At 43.0% G+C, this 26,742-nt stretch overlaps 2 protein-coding genes across 2 annotated transcripts in view; one reads left to right on the top strand and one right to left on the bottom strand.

Moving 5' to 3' along the window:
• Positions 1-207: 207 nt before the first annotated feature.
• Positions 208-14,928, bottom strand: LOC138658343 (vimentin-like). The gene is made up of 3 exons (XM_069745800.1): positions 14,474-14,928; positions 1,790-2,452; positions 208-409 (listed from the first exon to the last, which is right to left on the bottom strand). Exons 1-3 carry the CDS (start codon positions 14,907-14,909, stop codon positions 390-392), a joined length of 1,119 nt encoding a protein of 372 aa, XP_069601901.1. The 5' UTR covers positions 14,910-14,928; the 3' UTR covers positions 208-389.
• A 6,147-nt stretch (positions 14,929-21,075) lies between these two features.
• The window catches only part of MFSD10 (major facilitator superfamily domain containing 10), a 54,877-nt gene continuing 49,210 nt past the window's right edge, over positions 21,076-26,742 (top strand). Inside the window, exon 1 of the mRNA XM_069744740.1 lies at positions 21,076-21,138. The gene's annotated coding sequence lies outside the window, so the exon portion shown is untranslated. The remainder of the gene's footprint in view (positions 21,139-26,742) is intronic.

Below are 26,742 nucleotides of genomic sequence, written 5' to 3'. Positions count from 1 at the left end.
ACGACTTTCGTTTATAATCCGTGTTTTAGAATTATAGCAGAATATTATAATGTTTCGTATCATTTCTCAAAAACCTTACGTGATAGGAAAAATCTAAAGTCATTTCTGAAATCAGCATGAAAAAATCTATCAGGAACACTCAAAATTGTCCAAGGGACAAACCCTTTGTAACAGAATGTAATTAATACATAAGAGAAGAATGCATATCATCACTTTAATATATTCAGTAGTTTCCATAGAACATCAAATAAACATGCAATTTGCTAATACATGCAGAAAGCAGGGACTGGGTAATATTGATCCGGTGGGAGGCAGCGATGTCGCCCATTCCATGTGGTGCGGTGTACAGCTGGTGATCCTCTCGCTTCCACCTTTTGTGATCCTTCCGTTTAGGATTTATCACCTCGGGCTTAATGGAGAAAAACAAAGAAAATCTATTAAGTTCCAGGATTAAAGATGGGGTCAGTTTTTAAATGCCCCCTCCAAAAAAAAAAAAAAAAAACTTGAAGAAATGCACTGTGTGAATCAGAATTTAGAAGTCATTCATTTTACCATGCAAATGTATAATGCTACAGTCTTTTTGCATGGAAGGAAGAAAAAAAAACAACAACAAAAAAAAAACATGAAATAGTTTGGGCTAGTTTCACATATGGTGTTTTTTTTGGTGCAGATTTTCCACACATCGCAGGAAAGTAGGGGAGTTTATACTTAATCTCCTAATCTGGGTCTTTTTTGTGCGTGGATTCAGAATTAAAATAGTTTTTTGGGTGATTTGTTTTTGTTTGTTTGAAAACCAGGGCATGTTACTTTCTGTTGCAGAATTTTTTTTGGGTGCAGCTTCCTCCCATTTATTTCAATGATGACCTTGAAATCCACAGATAAAACTGAAGGCATGCTGCTGTTTTTCTCATGTACAGGACAAAACAGTTTTATCAGTGATTTTCCTCTGAGTTTCGTCAGAGTTTGATTGAATTCTCACACGGGTCTTCTCGTATGGAGAAGAAAAAAAAAAAAAGTTTCTTCACTGTCACCTAACAGTTTGTGTAAATTGGACAGCACTCTGATGGCATCTGAGTACTAATTACTAATAAGCATTAATGATGTTGATCCAACACTTAAACCACTTGCTCCAACAAAAAAAAAAAAAAAAAAAAAAAAAAGAGAAAAATCAAACCGGACTTGTCAACTACACAGTAGACTATCATAGATACAAGTTAAAAAAAAATACAGACAGAACACGTATGTGAAAAATTAAAGTGTGAATTACCTGCTGGCTTGCCAATGTTTACATTTAAGAGTTATCCATAGAATATACTATAAATGGAGCCCACATCTATTTGTCAAGTTCTGACTTGCGCTACTTGATTTTTTTCCCCCCTGTCAAAAAAATTTATATAAAATAACCCCACACCGGTTTATGGGCTGGGTATGGTCTTGCAGCTGAGTGCCATTAATTTAAGACTGGGGGTGCAGTACCAGACACAACCTGTGCACAGATGGGGGCATTGTTTTTCTAATCTGTGCAACCCATTTCTTATTAGGCTGCAGTCACACTAGCAGTATTTGGTCAGTATTTTACATCAGTATTTGTAAGCCAAAACCAGGAGTGGGTGATAAATGCAGAAGTGGTGCATATGTTTCTATTATACTTTTCCTCTTATTTGTTCCACTCCTGGTTTTGGCTACAAATACTGATGTAAAATACTGACCACATACTGCTAGTGTGACGGCAGCCTTAGGTATAAGGAATTTGCACAGTCTGTTCATGGTGACGAGTCTCCCCTTTTACCTTCACCATCTTTGATCCCAAGCCTTTCCTCTTCTCCTTCCAGCAATGTCCTGTAGATCGCAATCTCCGCGTCCAGCTTGAGCTTGATGTGCAGCAAATCTTGGTAATCCTGCAAATACCGCGCCAAATCTGCTTTTGTTGTCAGGAACCGATCTTCCAGCTGAGCAATGATATTCTGAAGAGCGGCAACTTCTTCCAAGTGGCTTTCCTGCAAGTCCACAAGCTGCCTCTCCAAGGCTTCATTTCTGGCCCTCAAGGCATCGATCTGGCCCTGCAGGTCAGACAGCTGGGAGCTGAATTTACTGAGCTCTTCCCTGACGTTCCGGATCTTCTCCTCGTTCTGGACCACCTGTCCCTTTGCCGTATTCAGCTTGGTCTTGTACCACTTCTCGGCCTCCTGAATGTTTTTGGTGGCCGCTTCTTCAATCTGAACCCGTAAGGCTCTTAACGCTGCCAGTAGGTCCGGTCGCGCAGTCTCCATCTCCACAGTCACCTTCGACTCCTGTATTTGTTTCAGTAAATCGGCCACTTCATCATCATGGAGCTTTTTGAGGAACTCGATCTCATCCACCAGCTGTTCCACTCTTCTCTCCAGCTCCAACTTTTGCACCGTGGCATCGTCCACATCTTGGCGAAACTCTTTTAGCGTCCTCTCGGCTTCCTCTGTGAAAAGCAAGTGGGAAAAAAAGCAAGTTCAATTCGATTGTAGACTGGGAGTAGTTATTAGCCATGAGAATCCCACCCTTCTGGTAGGTTAGGACGGTTGTCGGACCCTTAATTGATTAATTACACTAAAAAAAGTACTATTAGAATATTATAAAGGCGTTGATGACTATTGGACAACCCCTTCTTAATAAGTCCATATAACAAAAGAAAAAAAAACAACATAATACTCATGGTCTGGACTGGTGTAATTCTTCTCTTCTACTGGTGACTGCTGCTGCTTCGTTAGTGTGGATTTTAGCTGAAGCCAATCAGCGGCCGTCAAATAGCTTCGGTGGTCATGTCCAGTTCTGGACAACCCCTTTAATAGCATTTCTTCCCACCCAGACAGCTCATTTGTCTTTTCCCATTATGATCAGGAAATAAAATCTGGAGCAAAATCCATTCAGGATGCATGCGGGATTTTGCTGCAGATTTGCCCTCGGCTTCACCCTGAATCCGCACCCAAAAAGTAACTTGCTGCTAATTTTAAAATCTGCAAGTCAATTTGTGCAATGTATAGATCAAATTAGTACTGGGTATAGATTTCCATCTGGATAAAAAAAAAAAATGGATTCAGATTCAACTCCTGACAGAGGACAGAGCTGTTCAGTATAATGAGGCAGATGCAGTCACTTTTAGGCTATGTGCACACTCTGCGGATCCGCAAAGTTTCCGCAGCTGCGGGTCCGCAGCAGTTTCCATGAGTTTACATTACAATATAAACCTATGGGAAACAGAAAACACTGTGCACATGCTGTGGAAAAAAACGCACGGGAACACAGCGTTTACATTCCGCAGCATGTCAATTCTTTCTGAGGATTCCGCAGCGGTTTAAGGCTATGTGCACACGTTGCGGATTAGGCTTAGGAATTTCTGGTGCGGATTCGGCCTCTCCTGGCAGAAAACACACCTGTTCCGCAGCGTTTTTTGTGTGTTTTTGCTGCGGATTTCGTGCAGATTTGCTGTGTTTTCTACCCCTGCTGTTTTCTATAATGGAATGGGTACAAAAACGCTGCAGATTCACAAAAAAGAAGTGACACGCTACTACTTCTTTAAGGCTATATTCACACTTTGCGGATTTTGCTGCGGATCCGCAGCGGATTTGACCGCTGCGGATCCGCAGCAGTTTCCCATGAGTTTACATTTCAATGTAAACCTATGGGAAACAAAAAACGCTGTGCACATGCTGCAGAAAAATCCGCGCGGAAACGCTGCGGATTACATTCCGCAGCATGTCACTTCTTTTCTGCGGATTTTCACCTACTCCAATAGAAAACTGCAGATGAAAATCCGCAGAAGAAAACGCAGTAAAAACCGCGATAAATCCGCAGTAAAAACCGCGATGGGTTTTCACTGCGGATTTTGCAATTCCGCTGCGGAAAAATCCGCAGTGGAATCTGCAAAGTGTGCACATAGCCTTAAACCGCAGCGTTTCCGCAGCGGATTTTCCGCAAAGTGTGCACAGCATTTTTTTTTTCTCATTGATTTACATTGTACTGTAAATCAATTGCGGATCTGCAGCGTTTCTGCACCGCAAAAAGCGCTGCGGATCCGCAGAGAATCCGCAACGTGTGCACATACCCTTTCAGCTGCTCCAATAGAAAACCGCAGGTGTAAAACCGCAGTGAAATCCGCAGAAAAACCGCAGTAAATCTGCGATAAATTTGCAGCAAAAACGCAGCGTGTTTGCCCTGCAGATTTATCAATTCCGCAGCGGAAAAATCCGCACAGGACCATTCCACGTGTGCACATACCCTTAGCCTTCTGTACCAGCAGGGTCCATGTTGTTTAGGCAGAATAGGTAAAAAAAACAAAAAACAAAACTAAAATAGTAAGTTGGGCACATTATGAAATTCTGTCATATTTTTCTTGATCCTGCATATACCTTGTTTATTGAAATGGATCTGGATTTGTCTACTTGATATTTGTATATGGACCATTTGTGAGCTGTGGCCTTATTATTAGTCGTCACGGGTATTTATACACCGATCTGTGCGGTGTTGGCTGCTTTTAATTCTTTTGTTTTGTCATTTTCATGTATATTTATTGCCAAATCAAGATTGGTAATATATTTGTTGGATGTGCACAGAGCTTCTTTACTGGTATGTTTGTTGTTTTGTTTTCTAGAAGTGTTTTATAGATAGACCCAAAATCATAGTCTAGGATCCAAGACTTTTTTTTTTCCATTGATTTATCCATGTTAGGTTAAGTTCACAAGATGCAGCAGTTTGTTGTTTTTCTGGAGGCTAAACTTGCTTTCTTGGAAATAAATATTCTCAAAAAAGCAGGTTTTGTGGCATCTTTGCAGAGGTTTTTTTTACATGTTTATTCACCCAAAATGCAGAAAAACCTGTTTCCTGCATGTATTTTGCAGTGTTTTTTGTCACTTTTGGTCATTATTTTTATTTAATGGGTAAAAAAACACTGAAAAAAGTGACCTACTGCTACGGCATGTGAACACAGCCTAAGGGTATGTTAATTTGAGGATGAGTTGTGTTTGTCCAAGGCATCATTTTGGGGCACATAACGGAACTAATGTTTATTAGCTTTTTATAGGTTATTCTGTAGATCACTACGATCACAGTGATACCAAATTTTTATCCCTTTTTGGTTTTTTTACTTTGTACACTGAATTAAAAAAACAACATTTTTTTTTTTTGAGAGCCATGAGTTTTACATGAATGAGCTGTATGAGGAGGAGTCATTGTTTTTTGTAGTGTTTTGTGGTATATTTAGGTTTCTTTTTATTATGCTTATGAGGCAAAATAAAAAAGTTAGTTCTTAATTTCTATATATTTTTTTTATAAACAATGTTCACTAATAAATAGTTGTAATCCAACACTTGCGATTATATCCAAAACAGATTCTGGCACGTTCAGACTATGTTCCCACAAGTATTTGGTGAGCTTTTGATGTTGCACACCTATTAGGTTACTTGCGGGTTTTTTACATGCATTTTATTGCGCTTTTGATGCTGCATTTTATGTCTCTCTTTGATGTGTCATGCTATAAGTAAAGCTGCTTTATTTTTCATACTGCCCATGTGCAGATTACATGCATTTTTTACCCTTGGATTTTCCGCATCTAATGCAAGTCTGTAGGGAAAATCTATAAATAAAACCCGCAAAAGAAATAGATGTCGAACATGCACCGCAGGTCAATTTAAACTAAGTAAAGAGAAAAGTATACGGTGGCCAGGAGATATTTATAAAGCCCATCCACTTTGCTCAAAGCGTCGAAAACTGACCAAAGACTCATCGTGCGAATTTATCCTAAGGTCACGTGAACACGGTCAGTATTTTACCTCAGTATCTGTAAGCGAAAACCAGGAGAGGAACAATCAGAGGAAAAGTATAATAGAAACATGTTCACTACTTCTGTATTTATCACCCACTCCTGGTTTTGGCTTACAAATACTGAGGTAAAATACTGACCAAATGCTGAACGTGTGAATGCGGCCTAATAGAAACACGTCACCACTTCTGTATTTATCATCCACTCCTGGTTTTGGCTTACAAATACTGAGGTAAAAAACTCACCAAATACTGAATGTGTGAACGTGGCCTAAGGCTATGTATGTGCACACGTAGAAATCCGCAGGAAACAGGCACTGCATTTTACCTACGGATTTACTGCGGTTTTTATGCGGAATTGGTGCGGATTCCACCTGCGGTTTTACACCTGCGGATTCCTATAGAGGAGCAGGTGTAAACGGCAGCGGAATCCGCACAAAGAATTGACATGCTGCGGAATGTAACCCGCATCGTTTCCTCGTGGCATTTTCCGCAGCATGTACACTGCAGATTGCGTTTTCCATAGGTTTACATTGTACTGTATACGCATGGAAAACTGCTGCGGATCTGCAGCAAAATCCGCTACATGTGCACATAGCCTAATGGTTTTGCTGTAATTTTGTGCTTCCATGTGCGTCTTGTTCACTCATTAGATGCAATTGGTTGCACTATGGGATCTATCTCTTCTATAAGTTTTGTTCTCGGGAGGACATTCGCATTGTATATTTGCCCTGTACCATGAATAAGACTGGTTTAACAACCTGAAATGCTTTTGTTTTTAATCGTTTTAGTTTAGCCATGTTTTACTCATAAAGGAGAACCTGTTTTGGATATCTCCTCGAGTGCTGGGTTACAGATGTACACCTTTTTATATATATATATATATATATATATATATATATATATATATATATATATATATATATATATATATATATCATTTTTATTTATTTCCTTGTCTGTGCACTGAAGACACCAACGTACTCTATTATATGTAGTCATCCCTGCAATGGTGAGCTGACCAATTTTTCTCTTTTTAATGTTCAGCAATATTCTGTAATCTTTTATCTTGTGGTCTGGAACACTTATACCTTATCAGAGGTTTTTATCCCCATCTGTTCCTGATTGGACACGGCTTTCTCTGACACCTCCATTGTCAATCACCCCAGGCTCGCAGACACTACGGTTACATTTATCGTACGCCCCTTCCGTTTTTCTTCCCAAGCATTCATTGAGAAAACCACAGTGCTTACATAACCCAGTCCCATTAATTCCTGCATTACAGACCTGTTGTACCGATGCCTAATCTTGATCTCACTAATTGCCCGTTCTGTTCCTTCACTTTACATGGCACCAAAAAAAAAAAAAACAATTGAAGAATCCAAAGGGGTCAAGGTATTACTTAAATGGAAAATGTGAGGCCGCACACAACTGCAACCGCCAACCGTGCCGAGATAAGGCACTTTAGGGTGTATATTATGGAGGACTACCTGTGCTAGTATGTGCCAGTCTGGGCAACTATATGTTAGTCATTGTTCCCGTAAGCTAGTCCTGATCTGTATTGTCTAACTACGTAATTCACCATGGTCTGTCTATGATGAAAGCCATGGTAACACAAGCCCCATAACAACATCCCCAATAAAAACGCTTGACACAAGAATTTTGTTTGGAAATAAAATGGCCGTGGGGTTTATTTTTGGGTTACATATAATTTTCATTAATCCAAGAAATAATCATAACCATTGAGATTTTATTAAAATTGGCTTAAATCCACACACATAACCCAATCCACCCGAAATCAACGGGTGACTTTCCCACAAATAAACGACACGACGAATAAAGATAACAAAACATAACTTCAGGGAGGGAGGGATCTTTGATCTTCTTAGGTGACTGACAAGGAGCCGTTAAAACAGCTGATTTTTATACATAAAATCCCTCCCGCACTTTTTGCTCCAACCAATCAAAATGCGCAAAAAGTGCGGGAAACACAACCAGAAAAAACCGGATTAAACCTGCTCGTGCCTGGCACAGCTTACCAAAGGAACATAACTTAACCCTTTGAATACCATCCCTTATTTCCAACACCTATCCACACTAGTGAAAAAGGAAGGGGGGGGAAGGAGAGGCTGTGTTATCATGCGACCCCCCCCTGCATTCAGCAAGGGGGGGGGGGGCGTCCATTATCTCCATAATGGGGTATCAGTACCGCAGCAAAACCACGCCATTTTATACGCTTTTGCACAAACCAATGCTGATGTTTTATTTTATTTTTATTTGGGTGGTGAGGGGGGAAAGATTATGTGTTTGCAGACCGCTCCTATTATAAAAAAGTTATTATCCCCCCCAAAACAAAATTTAAGTTATTCCCATTCCATAACAACTGGGAAAACTTGGTGGGCACTGCTGGGGGCGCTAGTGATCCTGAGATTGGGGCTCCAAAACTCCTAAAAGCAGGCTCTGCATCTCCATCCTGAATGGAGCGGAGGAGCACATCCCTAGCGGTTGGAACCCCTGTACTGTGGATATGTGGTAACAAGATTTTTTGGCATAATCCTTTAATATATGGAGATAATAATTTTAATAATCTTAAGCTTCTTTCACACTTGCGTCGGTACGGGCCCGTCGCTATGCACCGACGCACGTTGTGAAATAAATGAACAACAGGGGCAGTGGATGCAGTTTTTCAACGCATCCGCTGCCCCATTGTAATGTCCGGGGAGGAGGGGGCGGAGTTTCGGCAGCGCATGCGCGGTCGAAAATGGCGGACGCGACGCACAAAAAAAGTTACATGTAACTTTTTTGTGCCGACAGTGCGCCAAAACACGACGCATCCGTCGGGGAAACTTTGCAGGATGCGTTTTTTCCCAAAAACGACGCATTGCGACGTACGTCACACGACGCAAGTGTGACAGAAGCCTTAGAGGTTGTCCACTTTTAAACTTTAAGTCTACAGTCAGTCTGTGACTGCAGACTTTTGAATAGTCACATCCTGCACACTGTGAGGATTCTCTGGTGCCAGGAGCTGGTGGGGACGAGTAACCACATGTATATTATTAGCAAACAGTGCCGACTATATGGGCGCAACAATACGCAATGCAAGTGTATTAAGCAAGGCCGGAAACTGTCTAGTGGGAATGTGGCTGGAAGTATGTATATCGCATAGCTGAGATCTCCTAATTGTCCGCTGCCGACGAAGCTTTACATTGCTCGCAGTGGGAGGATTTACAGCTGGAGGTCACTTTAGGTCTGATGCCTACAAAGGAGCATGGGTATGTGTCCTCAGTGCAATTACATCACAGCATTACCCTACCTGTGGCGGGATTTTAAAAAATGATGCTATAAAGAATCATCTCCCAAAATTTGACAATGACAACCTTCTTTAACCCCTTTACCCCCAAGGGTGGTTTGCACGTTAATGACCAGGCCAATTTTTACAATTCTGACCACTGTCCCTTTATGAGGTTATAACTCCGAAACGCTTCAACGGATCCTGGTGATTCTGACATTGTTTTCTCGTGACATATTGTACTTCATGATAGTGGTAAAATTTCTTAGATAGTACCTGCGTTTATTTGTGAAAAAAACGGAAATTTGGCGAAAATTTTGAAAATTTCGCAATTTTCAAACTTTGAATTTTTATGCAATTAAATCACAGAGATATGTCACACAAAATACTTAATAAGTAACATTTCCCACATGTCTCCTTTACATCAGCATAATTTTGGAACCAATTTTTTTTTTTTGTTAGGGAGTTATAAGGGTTAAAAGTTGACCAGCAATTTCTCATTTTTACAACACCATTTTTTTTTAGGGACCACGTCTCATTTGAAGTCATTTTGAGGGGTCTATATGATAGAAAATGCCCAAGTGTGACACCATTCTAAAAACTGCACCCCTCAAGGTGCTCAAAACCACATTCAAGAAGTTTGTTAACCCTTCAGGTGTTTAATAGGAATTTTTGGAATGTTTAAATAAAAATGAACATTTAACTTTTTTACACAAAAAATTTACTTCAGCTCCAATTTGTTTTATTTTACCAAGGGTAACAGGAGAAATTGGACCCAAAAAGTTGTTGTCCAATTTGTCCTGAGTACGCTGATACCCCATATGTGGCAGTAAACCACTGTTTGGGCGCATGGGAGAGCTCGGAAGGGAAGGAGCGCTATTTGACTTTTCAATGCAAAATTGACTGGAATTGAGATGGGACGCCATGTTGCGTTTGGAGAGCCACTGATGTGCCTAAACATTGAAACCCCCCACAAGTGACACCATTTTGGAAAGTAGACCCCCTAAGGAACTTATCTGGATGTGTGGTGAGCACTTTGACCCACCAAGTGCTTCACAGAAGTTTATAATGCAGAACCGTAAAAATAAAAAATCATATTTTTTCACAAAAATTATATTTTTGCCCCCAATTTTTTATTTTTCCAAGGGTAAGAGAAGAAATTGGACCTCAAAAGTTGTTGTCCAATTTGTCCCGAGTACGCTGATACCCCATATGTGGCAGTAAACCACTGTTTGGGCGCATGGGAGAGCTCGGAAGGGAAGGAGCGCCGTTTGACTTTTCAATGCAAAATTGACAGGAATTGAGATGGGACGCCATGTTGCGTTTGGAGAGCCACTGATGTGCCTAAACATTGAAACCCCCCACAAGTGACACCATTTTGGAAAGTAGACCCCCTAAGGAACTTATCTGGATGTGTGGTGAGCACTTTGACCCACCAAGGGCTTCACAGAAGTTTATAATGCAGAGCCATAAAAATAAAACAAAATTTTTTTCCCACAAAAATTATTTTTTAGCCCCCAGTTTTGTATTTTCCCTAGGGTAACAGGAGAAATTGGACCCTAAATGTTGTTGTCCAATTTGTCCTGAGTACGCTGATACCCGATATGTGGGGGGGGAACCACCGTTTGGGCGCATGGGAGGGCTCGGAAGGGAAGGAGCATCATTTGGAATGCAGACTTAGATGGATTGGTCTGCAGGCGACACATTGCGTTTGCAGAGCCCCTAATGTACCTAAACAGTAGAAACCCCCCACAAGTGACCCCATATTGGAAACTAGACCCCTCAATGAACTTATCTAGATGTGTTGTGAGAACTTTGAACCCCCAAGTGTTTTCTCTACAGTTTATAACGCAGAGCCGTGAAAATAAAAAATCTTTTTGTTTTCCCACAAAAATTATTTTTTAGCCCCCAGTTTTGTATTTTCCCAAGGGTAACAGGAGAAATTGGTCCACAAAAGTTGTTGTCCAATTTGTCCTGAGTACGCTGATACCCCATATGTTGGGGTAAACCCCTGTTTGGGCACACAGGAGAGCTCGGAAGGGAAGGAGCACTGTTTTACTTTTTCAACGCAGAATTGGCTGGAATTGAGATCGGACGCCATGTCGTGTTTGGAGAGCCCCTGATGTGCCGAAACAGTGGAAACCCCCCAATTATAACTGAAACCCTAATCTAAACACACCCCTAACCCTAATTCCAACGGTAACCCTAACCACACCTCTAACCCTGACACACCCCTAACCCTAATCCCAACCCTATTCCCAACTGTAAATGTAATCTAAACCCTAACTTTAGCCCCAACCCTAACTGTAGCCCCAACCCTTACCCTAGCCCTAACCCTAGTCCTAACCCTAGCCCTAACCCTAACCCTAGCCCTAACCCTAGCCCTAACCCTAGCCCTAACCCTAGCCCTAACCCTAGCCCTAGCCCTAACCCTAGCCCTAACCCTAGCCCTAGCCCTAACCCTAGCCCTAACCCTAGCCCTAATGGAAAAATGGAAATAAATACATTTTTTTTTATTTTTCCCTAACTAAGGGGGTGATGAAGGGGGGTTTGATTTACTTTTATAGCGAGTTTTTTAGCGGATTTTTATGATTGGCAGCCGTCACACACTGAAAGACCCTTTTTATTGCAAAAAATATTTTTTGCAATACCACATTTTGAGAGCTATAATTTTTCCATATTTTGGTCCACAGAGTCATGTGAGGTCTTGTTTTTTGCGGGACGAGTTGACGTTTTTATTGAAAACATTTTTGGGCACGTGACATTTTTTTATCGCTTTTTATTCCGATTTTTGTGAGGAAGAATGACCAAAAGCCAGCTATTCATGAATTTCTATTGGGGGAGGCGTTTATACCGTTCCGCGTTTGGTAAAATTGATAAATCAGTTTTATTCTTCGGGCCAGTACGATTACAGCGATACCTCATTTATATCATTTTTTTATGGTTTGGTGCTTTTATACGATAAAAACTATTTTACAGAAAAAATAATTATTTTTGCATCGCTTTATTCTCAGGACTATAACTTTTTTATTTTTTTGCTGATGATGCTGTATGGTGGCTCTTTTTTTGCGGGACAATATGACGCTTTCAGCGGTACCATGGTTATTTATATCTGTCCTTTTGATCGCGTGTTATTCCACTTTTTGTTCGGCGGTATGATAATAAAGCGTTGTTTTTTGCCTCGTTTTTTTTTTTTTTTTCTTACGGTGTTTACTGAAGGGGTTAACTAGTGGGACAGTTTTATAGGTCGGGTCGTTACGGACGCGGCGATACTAAATATGTGTACTTTTATTGTTTTTTTTATTTTATTTAGATGAAGAAATGTATTTATGGGAATAATATTTTTTATTTTTTTTCATTATTTTGGAATATTTTTTTTTTATTTTTTTTTACACATTTGGAAAAATTTTTTTTTACTTTTTTACTTTGTCCCGGGGGGGACATCACAGATCAGTGATCTGACAGTTTGCACAGCACTCTGTCAGATCACTGATCTGACATGCAGCGCTGCAGGCTTCACAGTGCCTGCTCTGAGCAGGCTCTGTGAAGCCACCTCCCTCCCTGCAGGACCCGGATCCGCGGCCATCTTGGATCCGGGGCTGGACTGAGCAGGGAGGGAGGTGAGACCCTCGCAGCAACGCGATCACATCGCGTTGCTCCGGGGGTCTCAGGGAAGCCCGCAGGGAGCCCCCTCCCTGCGCGGTGCTTCCCTGCAACGCCGGCACATTGCGATCATCTTTGATCGCGGTGTGCCAGGGGTTAATGTGCCGGGGTGGTCCGTGACCGCTCCTGGCACATAGTGCCGGATGTCAGCTGCGATAAGCAGCTGACACCCGGCCGCGATCGGCCGCGCTCCCCCCGTGAGCGCGGCCGATCGGCTATGACGTACTATCCCGTCCAGGGTCAGATAAGCCCAGGGCACCTCGACGGGATAGTACGGTTAAGGTCACAGAGGGGTTAAAGAGAACCTGTTAGCATGATTTTGTAAAGGTAAAGACATGGCAGTAATGTTGCTGTACTACAGAGTAAATTAATATCTTTATTGAAGAAATCCACTTTATGGTTATTCTTTAATTCTCATTTAGGCCATGTTCACACCATCCTTTTTTTCTTGCGGAATCGCCGCGATTTTCCCACTGCGGGTCCGCAGCTGTTTTCCATGCAGGGTACATTACAATGTACCCTATGGAAAACAGGAACTGCTGTGCCCACATTGCGGAAAATCGCGAAAAAAGCTGCGCTGAATAGCCACGGTAAAAAAGAAGTACCATGTCACTTCTTTTTGCGGAACTGCAGCGGTTCTGCACCCATAGACCTCCATTGTGAGGTCAAACCCGCAGTAAAACCCGCAGATGAAAAAAATATCTGCGGGCTTTCTGCGGTTTGTGGTGCAGAACCGCTGCAGTGTGGCTGCCCCCCGTGCCCCAATCCCACCCCCCCATGCTCCGATGCCACCCCCCATGCTCCGACGCCCCCCCGTGCCCTCATCTCCCCCCCTTATACTTACCCGGCCTCCCGGTGTCCGTCCGGCCGTCTTCTCCCTGGGCGCCGCCATCTTGCAAAATGGCGGGCGCATGCGCAGCGCGCCCGCCGAATCTGCCGGCCGGCAGATTCGTTCCAAAGTGCATTTTGATCACTGAGATAGGTTATATCTCAGTGATCAAAATAAAAAAAATAGTAAATGATCCCCCCCCCCCCTTTGTCACCCCCATAGGTAGGGACAATAAAAAAATTAAGAATTTTTTTTTTTCCACTAAGGTTAGAATAGGGTTAGGGGTAGGGTTAGGGGTAGGGTTAGGGTTAGGAGTAGGGTTAGGGTATTTTCAGCCATTTTAACCCTAAAAAACTTCCTAGAAAACACACAGACTCTGCATAGAAAACTGCATAAAAAAACGCATCAAAAAAACGCACCGAAAAAGCACCAAAAAAAGGACCTGCGTTTTCTGCCAAGAGCTGCGGTTTTTAGTCCTGAAAAAAAAGGAGGGAAATCAGGAACGTGTGAACATAGCCTTAAAGTTTTCTGTTCATTAGATTTCGGTGCACAGGAGCTGGACTGTGCATTGGGTTTTCCCCTCCCTGTGTGTGATTCCCCTGCCCCCCCACCTGCCTTTGGTCTTTGAAATCTCAGCAGTGACCTGTCATTGAATGACCAGAGGCAGGTGGAGGGGCTCCGGAATCGCAGCCAGGTAGGAGAAGACCCTGTGTGCAATGCGGCTCCTGTGCACTGAAATCTAATTAGCAGGAAGCTTCAGATGATGATTACAGAAGAGCCAAAAAGTGTACAAATTTAATCTGTATTACATTCCCATTACAGAAATGTCTTTACTTTACAAAATTGTGCAGGCAGGTTTTCTTTAAGAAGATTTTGACAACTGATCCCTATGCTGTGTTCCTTACCTTTTAGGGCCAATTCCTCATCACATTTAGCATTCCAGATGTCAATTTCTTCCTCCAGGTTTCCTCGTTCAATATCAGCTGCACCTTTTTCTTTGGTCAACTTCTCAATTAATTCCTTCAGCTCCTTGAATTCTTTCTCGTACTCATCAGATATGCCAGGTCCCCTTTCCTTCAGACGTCTGTTCAGTTCCTCCACCTCTTCACATAAAGCCTTGTTCTTCTGTTCCAGCGATCGCACCTTATCAATGTAGCCTGAAAATCGGTTGTTCAGTTCTTGGAGCTCTTCCTTCTCATTGGGACGGTAGCTGTAGACTTTAGTGGTGGACTCTTCTAAAGTCCCTTGGATTCCAGTAGAGATGGATGCAACAGTAGAACCACGAGTCCTACTGGATTCATTAACATTCAGGGTCTTCTGAGAAAAAGAAGAGCTCTTCATTTTAAGTCTTGTCCTCAACTGTAGCTGTGGGAAGTAGAATGACAACATCTTGGGATGAACTTATATATGGAGTTCTGGAATCTGGCACATAGACTGCAACTCTACATGTATAATGTATGGACTCAATTAACAGCATAGCAAGCGTGCAGGCAGGGATGGAACCACCAGTAATCACATTCTCTAAGTTTTACACTTGAGTGTAACATAACTAATGTTATACAGCATGATGGGAATGATATCATATCCACTGTAACAAAACCAAAAAAATGTACCAATGTTTGTCAACCAGGGTGTTTCCCAATAATTCTAGATAACGTTCAACAGGAAAAGTTTAAGGATCTTCTTAAATTTTACTTCCCTTAAGTCACTGGATTTCCATGTAGGTGACTAAATGTTAGACAGCCAGTAATAAAAAATAAAAAAAGCCACAATTGAAGTTAGCCATGCCCTAGAGATCTTGACCGGGTTGGGACTATTACTTACCCAATTTGTGCCTTTTCTTTACACAAACTGGAATCATTGATGATAACGGAACGTAAACATTTCTGGAAAAGTTAATCACGGAAATGGAACTTTCGGTCATTGTCAAACACTGTAGTTAAAAAGTTATTCATGCTGAGACCCTCATCCTATCAATGGAAGTCTGGACCACAGATCACGGTAAAGATTGAATAGTGATTTGTCATTTTAATACATGGCTTTGTTGTCTGAAATTATGAGAACTTGCACAGGCCAACCACGACTTTCTGAGATGAGTAATGTAGGAACCAAGCAAAGAAAAAAAAGGATTTGCCAATTGCAGCCAGAAAGCTGGGATGAGAACTGAAATCTGTTGTCATCTCCCCATATGCCAGCTGCCTCTTTAGAGAAGAAGAGGACTTGAAATTGAGATTCTGGCTTGGACTTTATCCTAAGTCATATGGCAAGACCCCTTAAAGTAACTTTCAGGATTTCTACTTCCAATAGGTGGCACTAGAGTTCACTTCCTCTTCCTATCTGAAGAGGCAATTTGCATATTTTAATTTCCCAGCATTGCATGCCCTATAAGCCTTCTTAAACTGGCATGTCAGGCATATCACTCTCCATAAGGACATCCTTGCCATCTCCCCTATACTTTATCATCTGGTAGCAACAGCCTTATCCACCCTGTTAGGGTTGGCGGAACACACCAAATATATAATTTATTAAATGGAATTGGTGCGTTCGCAACCTGGGATCCACCGTGCAGGAAAGCACCTGCTGCTAAATAATGGCGGCTCTATATGGCGGTATATACCAACTCTGTTAGCTTCACAGAGTAACCGCGAGAGGAAAGCTCTGTGCCCTGTTAGACTTTCACAGAGGCACAGGCCAACTACCCAGATGTGAGCAGTGAGTGGTCATGCATGCATCCAAAACTCCTCGCCGGAGATGCCAGCATTCTAGGGGCTTATTTCAGCCGGGTCCCTGAACACATTCAAACACATGACCACATTGGCGCAAAGCATATAGCATAAGACGATACTAGCGCATGGCCGTGCGGTCATGCGCAGTTTATATAGTTGCAGCACAGGAAGCTGCTACTGAAGTTTTTGCCCTTTCAGGACCTTCCAGAAGGACCAATGGAAAGTGCTGCAGTACCTGAGCATGTTTTGCCCTTTCAGGACCTTCCAGAAGGACCAATGGAATGTACTGCCGCACCTGAGCATGTGACCGAACATGTGGCCCTCGACCTCCAATGGGAGACCCTGCCCTGGGCATGCTCAGTGTGAGTAAACAAGGACTTAGTCCCAGAGAGGCTCGCTCGCCGCAGATCAGTGCAGGGTACCATAGGAAAGCCAGAAAAGGCAGTAGTGACCCTATGCACCGAATCAGCCCCAGCGAGATGCTGGGAGCGACGCCTCCGCTGAGCAGAGCCCACTGCGGCCGATACCGAATGGAGACCGCAGCAGACACGGATCGAGATTCCCCCTGTGCAGCAGAGGAAACTCGACTCCTAACACACCCTTGTCTAATTATTGATGCTGTATTTTTTTTGCATAGCAATAGTGTGTATCGAGCTCCAGCCAAAGGGTTAATGCGCATGACAAAGCCTCATGCATGAACCCTATAAGGATCTGTCCATGTGCAAGATACCTATAGGGTGCTCATATACTGCCCCATTTAGTTAACAAGCTCAAACACACTTGCACTTCTTTACAGCAAATATATGTGGCTTCCGCCACCTTTATTACATCAACCAACTTGATAAGCTCATAACTCGGGGTAACGTTGCCCACCCGTGACAGGACTCATCTTGTGCTCAAATTGAGCTGCTCCCAGTTTTCATATATTGGACCTTGGCCAGCCTGGTTACCTTTGATGACTAGAGCCCCTTGAAGCAGCTAGAAGTCCCTCTAATCTTGGATCTATGGGACCTCCAGTAAGTTAGTGTCTTGTCCACTCTTGATCAGTCTATAACAGGACTGCAAGTTTCCTGGTGCTACTGTGTGCAGCCTATGTGGCGCCCCTGATGGTCCAGTCGCCACAGAGTACTGCACCTCACCCAGAGGTGTGGTATTCCGCTCTCAGGTAAGGAGGGAGCACGGCACAGAACCCTACACCTGCATCCAACACTAGACACTTCAGTCAGGGCACCTGGGCGTACCCTAAGGGAGGAAGGCATCATCCCAGGCTGGATAGGAAAGGGTGTTGGAGCAGTGGGTGGGGTAGGTATAGTAGGGGAGGAGCTAATTAGGAGGGAAAGTTAGAGATTGTGAAAGAACTGGAGCTGAGCAGACGTGTGGGTCTGCAGCTCCTGAGAGGACAAAAAGGAGTTCCCAAAGAGAAAAAACTGAAGGAAAGTGAAGCTAAAGAAAGAGAAGGAAGGGGTCTTAGAGGCACGGGTAGTGAGAACTCCACCCGTGGGGCTCGTATCCACGCTGACCATAGTCAGGTGGAGGGACCAGGTCGCAGTCAGGGGACCGGCCCCATTTTAGTGGAGAAACTAAGGACTCAGCTAAATAACCGCAGACTGTGGCTTTTGCAGGAAGCACAGTCACATCTGCATACATTCGTTGAAAAGGCAGCCATATAGGATCCAGGGGGACTTAGAGCTCGCCGCCCGACAAGATCCAAGGCTGCTTGCTTGGGACACTGTGTGGCAGGCGCAGGGCAGGAGAGGCGAAGCCAGCGCAGAGAGACGGCCAGGCAAGGACATATGAAAGAGGGTTCTGGAAATTGCACCCAAATTGCTTGAGAGCTGGCTGGACCATAAACCCCGAGGACACAGCACCCCGGCTGGGGCAACTAAGAACTGTGAGTAAAGCTTTGGAAACTGCACCCCTCTGTGTCCTCACACTTATTTACTGCGCCATCCACCCTACACCTCAGCTACTACAACATCCATCATCTCACAATTTCACCTAAGTTCCCTGGGACTAAAGCTCTACCTGTGGAGAGCTGTACCAACTCTACTGTATCATCATCAGCCCCAGCGGTCCCTTTAAGCAGCGTCGGCTGACATCTCCTATTTGCTAAGTACCACAGGTGGTGTCACGAACATTTATCCCATAAACTTCATTCCCCTTTTTCATATTTTATTGGACGCCCAGGGCCACGGACCGGGTCATTGCTGCCGTGACGCGTCCCCTTTAAGAACCGACCATGGCCTGCAGTGTCTCCAGACTTGTCTCCCATCGAGCACATCTAGAACGTCATTGACCGGCGATTGCAAAGAAAGCTGTGTTTTAAAAAAAAAAATTCCATTTTTTTTTCGGTATATGCAGAGCTCCCAACCGTCCCGATCCAGTGGGACAGTCCCAATTTTGAGACACTGTCCCAGCCAGGATCTTGATTTTTCCCGCACTGCACTGAGGTTGTACCAGCCTCAGGAGAAACTACAGAAGCAGCACAGCATGCTGGGAGTAGTAGCTTTACCACAGATTACTGACCTAGCATGCTGGGAGTAGTAGCTTTACCACAGATTACTGACCTAGCATGCTGGGAGTAGTAGCTTTACCACAGATTACTGACATAGCATGCTGGGAGTAGTAGCTTTACCACAGATTACTGACATAGCATGCTGGGAGTAGTAGCTTTACCACAGATTACTGACCTAGCATGCTGGGAGTAGTAGCTTTACCACAGATTACTGACCTAGCATGCTGGGAGTAGTAGCTTTACCACAGATTACTGACACAGCATGCTGGGAGTAGTAGTTTTACCACAGATTACTGACATAGCATGCTGGCAGTAGTAGCTTTAACACAGATTACTGACATAGCATGCTGGGAGTAGTAGTTTTACCACAGATTACTGACATAGCATGCTGGGAGTAGTAGTTTTATCATGTATTACAAGCACAGCATTCTGGGAGTAGTAGTTTTACCACAGATTACTGACATAGCATGCTGGGAGTAGTAGTTTTACCACAGATTACTGACATAGCATGCTGGGAGTAGTAGTTTTATATATAGTGTAAAGGGTATATGTACAGAGGGAGGGGACTAGTGTGAGGAGACAGTATGGGGGAGAAAAGTGAGTGGGCACAAAATAGAAACAGAGTAGTGGGGGCGTAGCATGTACTTTAATTCATTACTTGTAAATACATTTATTTTTTTCTCTTTATAATTAGTGTTTCTGAAACCGTGTGGGCTAAATGGGTGTGGTTGGGGGGTGGATATGGGTGTGACTAGTTGTGAAATGGGTATGGTCAGGGGCGTGGTCTAAAATTTGCCGCAACCTTTGTCCCTTTTACCCTTCTTCAAAAGTTGGGAGGTATGCATATGCATATCAGTAACATTTGTATCCATCCCATGATTCCACAATTTTCCCTTTTTGGTGTTCTCAATTTCAATGTTGAGGAGTGTATTATATGTTTTATATGAGTTGCACATGCATTGAATGCATTTGTGTTTGTGAACATGCATTTGTGTTTCCGGGCCCAAAAATCGTTAGATTTGGCTATGTTTCACCACGGTGGCATCACATTGCTTGTAGTAACATGATCACATTTACAAACATGACTTGTGATGTTAAGAAAATCACAAGACTGCATGTTGTAAGGCGACTTAAAAACGCTTGTATGTATACAAATTTTAAAAAACTGACCGTCACATCCAAACATAGAATAACAGGTGCTGAACCTAGAGTCACCAACTCATATACACTCAAACGAAAAAGGACCACTACCCCTCCACAGAGATATAGATTTTAGTCTAACAGAGGATTCATGTTCCCATACAGATGAAAACTTTATTCTAAGGGAGGAAAAACATTGCTAGCTCCTGGTATACGAGAAATGCCTTATCGTGGCTACCAGGTACACATGAGTTGGCCAATTTATGCGCTAAAACTTTCTCAGTTTTTCATGTTTCTAGTGCAGTAATGCAATTCTATTTTCATGTTTGCAAGTTTTGGCGCTACAGTGTGCTGCCTTTTTTGAGTAAAAACTGCCGTATAGCCTTAGGCCTCATACAAACATCAGTGATTTTTCTCAGATGAAGAAAAAGAAAAGAAAACAATCCTACTTTCATCAGTGCTAGCTCGGGGTGTTTATACCATCAGTGCTTCACTATAGATTTTCTCTTCTGCAAAAATAAAATTAAAAAAATTCTCCCTATTAAAATGTTAAAAACGGACAGCACACAGATTGCATCCATGCGCTGTTGTGATTTTCTTGGAATCATAGACTCGCATTGGAAAGTATGATACATGAGTCGCATTAAAAAAATATTTTATTTTGTTTTATTGCGGACAGCTCGGTCTACAAATAAAACAATGTCAATGTCAAAGCCACATAGACAATAATGGGTATGTGTTCTACCTGTGAAAAACATGGGAAAAGACACGTACGTGAAAACAGACATGTGAATGAGGCTTTTTCCAAAATAGTGCAAAGAAAAAGCATCTCTGAAATATAATTCATTTTATTTCTATAGCGCCAACATATTCCAATGCCGAGGGTTCACGTACAAACAATATCATACATTACAGCGTCGTGATCTCGAAATGAAAACTGCACTCTAATCTACTTTTCCTGTGCTGCTGATTATTCGTTTGTGTTTTTATGCTGTCATTTCAAAAAAATGGGCCATTTTACATAATTATTATTATTTTTTTTTTCAAGTTTGGTGATAGTACTTGCAGCACGGAAATCTGATGCTGGAGGAGGAGGCGAAGGGAGGATCAGGGCTGGCAGCAGGAGGGGACAGAGAGTAGGAAGGATTGAATTCACAGTACAGCACGCTGAGACTACAGGAAGACATGGGTAAGGAATCTCTGAGATGGCACACAATAATATTGAGTGTATATAGAACACTATATAAAACCCTAATGTGTTTCCTACAGGAGAGAGCAGAGACTAGTAATACAGGAAGGAGGGGGAGCTGGAGATGATGGAGGAGGAAGCTACAGGTAGAGGAGATAATGAGGGGAAGGGCTGCCTGTAATCTAAGCCTCAGGAGGAGATGAGCAGCACTGCACTCTGCAAAGCATCACAGTCAGAAATGGAGGAACCAAAGTTGGGGGCTGTCCGGCAGGAAGTGCAATGAGAACTTTTCACTTTTAGGAACAGTAGTATTATTTCATGGAGGCTATAGGTGAGAATTATTTAAAATGGGGCAATGCGACTAGCATGACTCCAGTCACGTCAATTATTTAATCCCCAAATCATGTGATGACGCAGACGTGTTCGAAGCCTCAAGATAAAATCTTTTATTTAGTTGGTTAATGATTTCTAGGTCTACAAAACTCTATCATGATTGTAAATGCCAGTTTAGAAGAGGTTCCAACCAGCATCAGGAATTTGCAGATACATCACACTATAATGGGGTTCGTTGGGAGTCCATTACGGTACTCATCATTGGTGCTGCATCCTGCACTTTTTCACAGAGGTAAAAATGAGACTGGGGTTCAAACGCAAGTGTGAATGAAGAATTCCTGCACAAAAGCTTATTCGCATGGGTCAGTTCTGCAGCATGTTACAGTAATGAATCTGTGGGTGAAATTTCCAGAAATCTCATTCACACGCTGAGGAGCGAATCTGCGGTGTAAATTGAATAGAGATGCTAATCTGAAATCTGCAGCAAGACCATTTGTGCTGTGGAAATTTACTGCTGATTTAATCCTTTGCAATGCATTGGATTTGCTGGAGAACACATACACATGTACAACGCAGCGTATTACCAGCCTAGCTATCACTAGATGTGTGGCACGATTCAAAGAAATGGGCAAAAGATTTACTAGTTATGAAAGTGAAAATGGTGTGGTTTAGGGGAATAATTTCAATGCTCTCTAATGCAAAAGGAAAAATACAGTAGAAGCTGCTGATCCATTCTGGTTTCTCTAAATATGAGAGATTAAATCAAGAGATAATCAAATCTGTTTGCTCTGTCATGGTCCTCTGTGCCAGCCGTTATTCACTTCCCTTCTGCACCTGGCATCCTCGGCCCAGCGTCCCCAGCTCCCATAACGCTAACTAGGCCCTGTGTCAACATGAAGAGCCTCCTTGAAGTTGGTCTCACATAATGTCATGATGTGCATTACACCGCAATAGTTTTTTATCGTTTTGACGGACCTCACTCATCCCTGTTTTATTCTATGGTGCAGTGCAAATGCCCGACCCTTCCTTCATATGCACAAGTTGAGTTGCGTTATCGGATCCCCATTCAGGTCCTTACCTGCTGTATCGTCACCCATCCCTTGTAGATTGTGAGCCCTCGCGGGCAGGGTCCTCTCTCCTCCTGTACCAGTTGTGACTTGCATTGTTCAAGATTATTGTACCTGTTTCTATTATGTATACCCCTTCTCACATGTACAGCGCCATGGAATAAATGGCGCTATAATAATAAATAATAATAATAATTCAGGTCACAAAATGGAGAAGTTGGAGATATTTTATTTTCTCCCAAATCTGAGGAAAAACAGGCCACACTCTGATCAGGGTATGATTAGCATCGATGTTCTTGGATGAGCGAAAAACAATAGTGTGACCCTAGATTGGAGCGCTGTGCACGGACTGGCCAGCGAATCTACTTCTATGCAGCTGGCACTCTGTTCGTGAGAGCCGTTGGCCAGTTCATGCACTGTGTTCTGAAATCAGTCTGTTTTAGGCCCCTTTCACACATCATTGTTTTGCTATCAGTCACAATCCGTCAAATTTTGAAAAAAACAGATCCTGCGACTGATGCCGCCGGATCCGTTTTTTTCTCAGACATGTATTAGCGACGGATTGCTTCATGTTTCATCCGTCGCTTACCGGATCCATTGAAAATTGTTTGTCCGGCGGCCGGAGACAACGGACAAAGTAACGTTTTTTGTGTAAGTCGAAAAAACAGACAGCGACGGATCCGTTGCCGTCCGTCGTTTGCTCAAATGGAAGCCTATGGGCGCTGGATCCATCAAATGACGGAATCCGGTGACGGATTCCGTTTGTTTTAACTGAGCATGCTCCGATTATTTTTTAGGATCCAATTAGCCAGATCCGCTAGTCGGATCCGGCGAAAAAACAGATCCGTCGCATCAGTTTTTCACAATCTGAATGGATCCGTCGAGCCAACGGATTGTGACTGACAGCAAAAAAACTGATGTGTGAAAGGGGCCTAAGCTTTAGAAATCATAGTGAATCTTCAGGCACAGAGCTCTAGTACATAGTGCTGGATTATCAAGTGCCACATTAATAACCTTTTAGGGCTTGTTCACACTTTATGTTTTATAGTACCAGCAAAGTGAATGAGATTTCTGTAATAATCTGATGCACATGTTGCCATTACTCAAAGTGTGCACATACCCTTGCAGATTATACCGGCACGTATATACATTATATGCAACAACAAAAAAAATCCTCTTGGCACATTTGCTGTTTTTAGAAGTCTATGGAGATGTTGTATTTGGACATCAGGTGGATGTTCTCTCTTAGGCCGGGATCACACATGCGAGAAACACGTCTGTGTCTCGCATGTGAAATCCAAGCTCTGGCGCGGACGTGTTTCTCGCATGTGTGATCCCGGCCTTAAGGTTGTCCTGACCTTTTTTTAAAAAATAGTTTTATACAAGTTAGATAAACAGGAGAGGACACAGGAAGGCTAGATAATACCATGAAGGCTGAATCATCAGACCAGCTGGCTCTCTTCTGCTTTTCCTCCATTTGCATTAGGCTTGCATGACTACAAGGGAGGCTAATTTGAGACAGTTAAAACAAAAAAACAAAAAAAAACGAAACATTAAAGGGGTTGTCCACTTTCTGAAAACTGTTTCTCACATGCACAGATGATTGTAAAAAATAAAAACTGATGTACTTGCCCTACTTGGGTCATCAAAGCCATGCCATCCTTTTGCTGTTGGTATATGTTCCAAAATTACCGTGGTAAATTTCTCCACCCCTTCCCTTGTCTGTTTGCCTGCAGCAGTGACGTAACATTGCTCCAATGAATCTTTGAGCTTAGCGGATTAACTGATGTAGATGAGGTTAGTGATTGGCTGCAGAGTGTGGGACACCGCGGTTATTTCCGCTGTCCCCTGACTGCAGGGCCTTGGCATGGCTCTTACCCGGTCTCCCACGGGGTGACGTCGCTGCGCTCCTGGGGGCCGGGCTTTCTCGTGGGGGCGGGGCCCCATTCAAAAAGAGGTGGTGCGTTTCTCCCTGCCTTTCCGGATCCCCTCACTTGGACCCGGACCTGTCTCCCTCCCTCTCTCCCTTATGTTGATTGGTTATGTTTCTTCTTTCAGTCGCAGCGGCGGAATGGGTGGTTATGAGGTTGGTGATGATACCTGCGCCGGGAGTCCGGAGGGCAGTCAATCTCCCTACACCCGATTGGTTGGCAAAATGTTGCCGGGTTTTAAGCTGCGACCTTAATTATTAAGCCAAAAGAGAAAAAAAATTGTAGTTGACATTAGCAAGTTATTTTAAAAAAGAGTAATAAAAGAGTTATATTTGAAATATCCGTGTGTGGCGTCACTTTGTGGGAGAATAGTTTCTATGGGTCGCTGCAGTCCTATTGACGTGACGTCACCACCGCAGCCAAACAAATGAGACGGGGGACAGTGGCAGAACCATGGCGCTAGGTTAGTGGAGAGAAAATCGAACTATGCATATAGGGAGAAGTTTAAAATGGACAACCCTTTTAAGGCTAGCATTACATGCGGCATTGAGATCCTGGTGTTGTTTTGTGACCTCGCATCTCATGGTCTCCAGTGGTGTCACATGGTGACCTGCGATCTACCGCGACATGGGTTTGAGTTTTATTTTTATTTTTTTACGCTTGTTTCATGTTAATCGCTTTCCTAAACTTCATTGTAAGTCACACGAGACTCGTCTGTAATGAAAGCATTTTTTTGGGGGAACAGCAAAATCTTATCATTAAGAGTCACAGAAAATTCACTTGTTTAATAATGGCTGTAGCGACGAACATGTCGCCTTTGCCTAAGAAATAAGCTTTTTTTTTTTTTTTTTACCAGACTAAAGAAAAAAGACCACTGTGTCCTGTGGGGAACAGTTCCGCTGTCCCATAATGATAGCCCTACGCAGCGATAAGTCCGCAGCCAGAAACATCTTTCCGACTTGCTGTCCACTGTTTCTTTAGTTCTGCGATTTTCCTATGTTAAAAAAAAAAAAAAAAGTCTCATGGGACTTGCATTGAAGTAAATGGCAAGTGTGTTGTGTGTGACTTTCGACCAGTGACAGGAAAAAAAAATCCTGTTTGGAAACCTTTGCGCCAATGTGTGAGTCTCCGGTCTCATTGCGACCCCACAGGAAATCATTACTTGTCAAAATGCGACTCCGCAATATCAAAGTTGCGAGACGTAGGTTACCTTGTAGCTCTAAATGCGCTAGTTACGCCATACAGTGGCGTGTGAGACACATATTGTGAATAAATGTATCTGGATGAGTATTCAAGTGAGGGAAAAAATATATAAACAAGGCCTCATAGTTTACCTAGCTGCCTTATGGGTTGCCCGTAGCAACCAATCACAGCTCGGCTTTCATTTCAGATTCTGCTTTTGAAAAATGAAAGCTGAGCTGTGATTGATTGCTATGAGCAACAGAGACCGTTTTCATTTAATATAGACCGGTTTAATATATCTGCACCATACAAATGTCCTCACCCGAGAGCTTAGTGGCTGCCATTAAAATAAAAAAAAATAGTTTTGCTTGGTATTAATGTCCTAAACCAAGGTATATATAGACCTCAGCCTGGACTTGCTCGTACTTTTTTGCTATCCGTGCAAAAAAAAATGGAAAACACACGGACCAATGTTATTCAATGGGGCAGTGCAGATGGATGATTTTTTTTTTTCTTCCACTGACCAAGTCTGCTTTTGAGAAGAAAATTCCAGAATGCACGAGTTTAAGTCTGGGGTGTGTAAAAAAACAAAAAAACAAACGGATGCCACAGTACAGCATTTGGTTTTTACGCATACAGAAAATATAAATGGTCTTGTTGATGATTAATAGCTGCTGCTGTAAAAAAACAAAACAAAAAAAAAATGACGGCTAAAGGCCTCTTTCATGCTTGCGTTGTGTGACGTACGTCGCAATGCGTCGTTTTGGAGAAAAAACGCATCCTGCAAAGTTGCCCGCAGGATGCCTTTTTTCTCCATAGACTTGCATTAGCGACGCATTGTGACGTATGGCCACACGTCGCATCCGTCGTGCGACGGATGCGTCGTGTTTTTGGCGGACGCGACGCACAAAAAAAGTTCAATGTAACTTTTTTTGTGCGACGTGTCCGCCATTTTCGACCGCGCATGCGCGGCCGAAACTCCGCCCCCTCCTCTCCGCTCATCGCAATGGGCAGCGGATGCATTGTAAAATTGCATCCGCTGCCCACATTGTGCTACAGGCACGGTTTGCGACGGCCCTGTACCGACGCAA

Source organism: Ranitomeya imitator, chromosome 1, assembly GCF_032444005.1.
Source record: "Ranitomeya imitator isolate aRanImi1 chromosome 1, aRanImi1.pri, whole genome shotgun sequence".
NCBI classification, from domain to species: Eukaryota; Metazoa; Chordata; class Amphibia; order Anura; family Dendrobatidae; genus Ranitomeya; species Ranitomeya imitator.
This window is presented reverse-complemented; position numbering and strand designations above follow the sequence as displayed.

Bases quoted from the DNA above. Each gene is read 5' to 3' on its own strand.
- LOC138658343 (XM_069745800.1), bottom strand. From the start codon at position 14,909: ATGAAGAGCTCTTCTTTTTCTCAGAAGACCCTGAATGTTAATGAATCC. The intron at 2,453-14,473 runs GTAAGGAACACA...TGCTTTTCACAG, and splicing joins TGAGGAATTGGCCCTAAAAG to AGGAAGCCGAGAGGACGCTA. The intron at 410-1,789 runs GTAAAAGGGGAG...TTCTCCATTAAG, and splicing joins TGGGATCAAAGATGGTGAAG to CCCGAGGTGATAAATCCTAA.